The sequence below is a fragment of the Nicotiana attenuata genome, unplaced genomic scaffold (genome assembly GCF_001879085.1).
Source record: "Nicotiana attenuata strain UT unplaced genomic scaffold, NIATTr2, whole genome shotgun sequence".
Lineage (NCBI taxonomy): Eukaryota > Viridiplantae > Streptophyta > Magnoliopsida > Solanales > Solanaceae > Nicotiana > Nicotiana attenuata.
The window spans coordinates 261,543-267,077 of NW_017670417.1; the positions used below are offsets into that span (position 1 = coordinate 261,543).

A 5,535-nucleotide genomic window follows, 5' to 3' on the forward strand; every position below is an offset into this window, starting at 1 on the left:
ACCCCCCCCCCCCCTTCATGGCAGCGTTACCGCTTCTCCTGGAAAGAGAGCCTCTACGTCCACTACGGAAGAAGCACCACCAACGGTAAAAAAGCTACTAGAAGCATGGCTAACAAGTACACTGAACAGTATACTCAACAAACCCGCTCAGATGGCGAGCAGGGAAGGTGTGCGAGTTGACATTGCCACAACAACCAATGAGCAACACACCCAGCCCCCCTCGACAGGTATCACTTATTTCGTTAATGATGCAGCTAACGACGCCCTCGCTACCATCCTTAGAAAAATAGAGGAGATGGAGAAAGAGAACAAAGCACTCCGCTACCAAATGAGAGAGCATCAAGAAAGGGTAGATAAGATACCGGGCGCCCCAAAACTCCTACCAAAGCGGGACACCAACCGATTTGTGGAACAACTGTATAGCGACGAAGCCGCACCACATGCTATACCAAAAACTTTCAAAATGCCACCATACTTGAAAATATATGACGGTACGACGGACCCGGAGGATCATGTGACCCAATATGTTACTGCAGTGAAAGGCAATGACCTCGCAAAAGAACAAGTATCTTCCATATTGCTGAAGAAGTTTGGAGAGACCCTAACCGGCGGGACCCTGACTTGGTACTTGCAATTACCTAAGCGCTCCATAGAAACGTTTGAGGAAATGGCCTACAAGTTCGTCACCGCATATGCCGGGGCCAAGAAAGCGGAGGCAAGGGTGAACGACATATTCGCCATTAAACAATCACTAGGTGAAGGACTCAAGGACTTCCTCGCCCGGTTCAACCGTGTAAGAATGACCCTTCCGAACGTTTCTGAAGGAATGGCAGTGGCCGCTTTCTAGAATGGGCTGAGCAGAAGTGGGTCGCGGGCAACCAAAAAGTTGCTAAGCCGACTCATGAAATACCCTCCAACCACTTGGGACGAGATACACAACGCTTACTATGTCGAGGTAAGGGCTGACTTGGATGATCTCAACGGACCTAATCAACGTCTGACCTCGGTCCAAATGGAGTCTAGGAAAGACCGAAGAAACGAAAGCAGAAGAGGTCTAGCAGGGTCACGACCTAATCGAGAAAGACATCAGCCTTACGTCAGAGGCACTCTCATGCCGCCTCTACATCACGACGAAGGTCCATCCAGGCCGTGAACGGGAATCCACCGAAATGAAAGAGGTATGCCCCCTTATTATCAACTCACAATTTTTGTGTTCCCCCTCAGAAATAGTCTACGCATTGGAAAATCTCGGCCCAAAGGTAAAGTGGCCACAGAAGATGAAATCCGACCCAAGCACCAGAAAGTCAAACGCCCTCTGCGAATTTCACCAGGAACGGGGTCACAAGACCAAGGACTGCATCGCCCTTAGATAGGAGGTCGTGCACATGCTTCACCAAGGGCACCTAAAAGAGTTGATGAGTGATCGAGGGAGGGCCAACTTCGCCCGAGGGCGAGAACAGCATCAGGGGCCGCCCAAACCACCTTCCCCGGTTCAGACCATTCAAATGATCATAAGAGGAGGCGACGATGCATCTATCAACAACGTGAAGTTCACCACCACTCACAAGATCAAACGGTCAATCAGCCACGAAACGTATGACGAACTCGAAGAAAGTATCATCTTCGATAAGTCGGATACCCACGGTTTGGTCTTTCCTCACTATGACGCCCTTGTCATTACTTTACGTGTTCTTGATACTGATATAAGATGTATCATGGTCGATGATGGAAGCGGCGCGTGCATCATCCATCCTCGAGTTCTCACCCAAATGAAACTCGAGGACATGATAGTGCCACGTTGCATCACACTAACAGGTTTTGACAATGCAGTTGAGCGGACATCTGGAGAAATCACGCTGTCCGTCTTGGCCGGCGGCGTCACCTTGGAGAACATGTTCTACATCATGGACTAGGATATGGCATACAACACTATCATAGGCCGACCATGGATACACTCCATGAAGGCCGTCTCCATCAGCTTGTACCAAGTCATTAAATCCCCCCCCCCCCTAGGGAGTATTCTGCATCCCGGGAGAGCAATTCACGGCCCGAGAATGCTACCTCACAAGACTGCACATACACCCAACAGTTGAAAGGAAAAGCCGAGGAAGCATAGAAATTAACAAAGTCGGGGTCGGATGGCGATGAAAAAAAAAAGATATCATCAGCGACCTTGAAATCATAGAAGCCACAGGGTCAACTGTAGAGGACCCTGACCCCGTCCAACTAGATGACGACGACCACAACAAGAAAGTTTTCATCGGCCATAAACTCCAAGATCCATGTAAATTTCATCGATTCTTAAAAAATGACGTAGACCTGTTTGCTTTTTCCCGTGCAGACATGCCAGGTATCCCAAAGGATATAGCAACTCACAAGTTGAACGTCGACCCATTTTACCCCCCAAGTAAGGCAAATCAGGCAAAAGTTCAACTCTACAATAGATGACGCAGTTCGTGAAAAGGTCGAGAAATTGTTTGTGAACGGTTCTATCAGAGAATCCAAATACCCTCAGTGGGTCGCCAATGTAGTAATGGTGAAAAAGAAGAACGGTAAGTGGAGAATGTGCGTGGACTTCACAGGCCTGAATAAAGCCTACCCAAAAGACTCGTTCCCGCTGCCCCACATCGACCAACTCATCGATGCCACAGCCGGGCACGACCTGCTGAGTTTCATTGATGCCTACTCGGGCTACAACCAAATCCTCATGGAGGAGGAGGACCAGGAAAAAACCACCTTCATCACCCATTAGGGGACGTACTGCTACAGAGTGATGTCGTTCGGGTTAAAAAACGCGGGGGCAACGTACCAGAGGCTGGTGACCAAAATGTTCAAAAATCAACTCGGCAAGACCATGGAAGTATATATTGACGACATGTCAGTCAAGTCAAAGAGAAAGGAAGACCATATCGACCACTTGAGGGAGGCCTTCGAAATACTCAGAAGGTACGACATGAAATTAAACCCAGAGAAATGTGCCTTCGGCATGACATCTGGAAAATTCCTCGACTTCGTAGTATCACAACGAGGCATTGAGGTCAATCCCGACCAAATCAAGGCCATAGAAGGAATCCCAGAAAATCTAACCAGCAAAAAGCAAGTGCAAAAGCTGACCGGGCGGATAGTCGCCCTGTCAAGATTCATCTCGCGGTCCTCCGATAGGTGCCACAATTTTTTTGGCGTACTCAAAAAGGATAACCGACTCCAATGGAATTCCGAGTGCGTCAACGCCTTGAAAGAACTAAAGGCCTACCTGTCTTCGCCACCATTGCTCGCTAAGGCAGAACCCGGAGAACGCCTCCTTGTCTACTTGGTTGTGTCCGATGTCGCAGTAAGTGCAGTCCTGGTACGATAAAATAAAGGTACGCAATCTCAGATCTATTACATTAGCAAAACTTGGTCGGCTCTAAAACAAGGTACCCCCCCTCGAGAAGTTAGCTCTGGCTCTGGTCGTAGCTTCACGAAAGCTTAGACCTTATTTCCAGTGCCACCCCATCTCGGTGGTCACGACTTTTCCTTTAAGGAGTATCTTGCACAAACCCGAATGGTCGGGCAAATTGGCCAAGTGGGCCATAGAGCTGAGCGAGCACGATATAACCTATCAGTAGCGAACAGCAATAAAGTCGCAAGTTCTTGCCGACTTCGTCGCCGACGTCAGTGCGAAGATAATGTCCGAAGTCGAAAGGGAAACCGCCATTACTTCTACCAAAGTACACAACCAATGGGTCTTGTACACCGATGGCGCTTCTAACGCATCAGGATGTGGACTGGGACTCGTGCTCGAGGTCCCAATAGGCAAAATGGTTCGCCAATCCATACGATGCCCTGATATGACTAACAACGAGGCCAAGTATGAGGCCGTTATTGCAGGGTTAAAATTAGCACTCAAATACGGAGCACGGCGAGTCATCCTTCGATATGACTCGCAACTCGTCGTCAATCAGGTCACAGGGACTTTCCAAATTAAGGAACAACGGTAACAGAAATATCAGGCTAAAATTTACAAACTATTACCCGAGTTCGATGAATGCCAGCTTGATCAAATACCTCTAGCGTAGAACATCGAAGTGGACGGGCTTGCCAAATTGGCAGCGGCCACCAAAAGCATAACCGGAGAGGGGGACGTGGTCACTCTCCTCCATTCATCACTAGACCAAGTCGAGGTACGATCTATAAACCTAATTTGGGACGGGCGCAATCGCATTATCTCATACTTGCAGGACGGAGCACTCCCACCCGACAAAAATAAAGACAAGAAGCTTCGAATGTAGGCGGCCAAGTATAGCGTCGTCAATAACGACTTGTACAAAGAACATTTGGTGGGCCCCTAGCAAAGTGCTTAGGGCCAAATCAAACACAACGCGTCCTCGAAGAAGTACACGAGGGCCACTGCGGAGCTCACACTGGCAACCGAGCTCTCGTCAGATGCCTCATACGGGCAGGCTACTATTGGCCAACATTGAAGAAGGACGCCGCCGACTTCGTCAAAAGGTGCGAGCAATGCCAAAGATACGCCCCCATGATTCACCAAGCAGGCGAACACTTTCATTCAGTCACCTCGCCCTGGCCTTTCATCAAATGGGAAATGGACATCGTCGGACCCCTCCCGGCAGGACGAGGTAATGTACGATTCCTTTTGGTTTTAACTGACTATTTCTCCGAGTGGGTAGAAGTAGGTGCATTCGCCCAAATACGCGAGCAAGAAGTAATCACGTTCATATGGAGAAACATCATATGCCGCTTCGGTATCCCCAAAGAAATCAGCTGCGACAATGGTCCCCAGTTCATTGGAAAAAAGATCGCCGAGTTCTTCAAAAAATGGCACATCAAAAGGATAGTCTCCACACCATATCATCCTGCAAGCAACGGTCATGCGGAATCCTCCAACAAAAAAATATTGAATATCATGAAAAAGAAACCCGAAAACGCCAAGGGACTGTGGCCAGAAGTGCTGCCAGAAGTGTTATGGGCATATCGCACCACGCTAAAGACGAGCACGGGGGAAATTCCATACTCACTAGTCTATGGGACTGATGCAATAATACTAGTTGAGGTTGGGGAACCAAGCCTAAGATACTCAAATGAAAGCGGTCCAAGCAACAACAAGAACGGAAGGCAAGACCTCGACGAAGCCGAAGAGCGGAGAGACATGGCCTACGTAAGAATGATAGCTCAAAAACAACAGGCAGAGCGGTACTACAACAAAAAAGCAAAAATTAGGCCACTCAAAGTCGGGGATTACGTGCTCATAGCCAAAATACAAGCGAGCAAAGACCCACGAGAGGGAAAACTGGGAACCAATTCGGACGGCCCATACAAAATCACGGCGGCAGTAAGCAAAGGGTCATTCCAGCTGGAAACAATGGAAGGAAAATTACTACCAAACAATTGGAACGTCGCCCACCTCAAATACTTCAACTTCTAAGGATAGACGTCTCATGAGTCGTACTCTTTTTTCCCTTACCCGAGTATTGTCCCAATTGGGTTTTCCCGGGGAGGTTTTTAACGAGGCGACGAAGAGAGCGTCTCGAAGTT

The 5,535-nt window shown here is 48.6% G+C and overlaps 1 protein-coding gene across 1 annotated transcript; it reads left to right on the forward strand.

Moving 5' to 3' along the window:
- Positions 1-1,415: 1,415 nt before the first annotated feature.
- LOC109239130 lies at positions 1,416-1,913 on the forward strand. Its single transcript, XM_019405651.1, has one exon. It carries the CDS (start codon positions 1,416-1,418, stop codon positions 1,911-1,913), a length of 498 nt encoding a protein of 165 aa, XP_019261196.1.
- Positions 1,914-5,535: the final 3,622 nt, after the last annotated feature.

Bases quoted from the DNA above. Each gene is read 5' to 3' on its own strand.
- LOC109239130 (XM_019405651.1), top strand. From the start codon at position 1,416: ATGAGTGATCGAGGGAGGGCCAACTTCGCCCGAGGGCGAGAACAGCAT.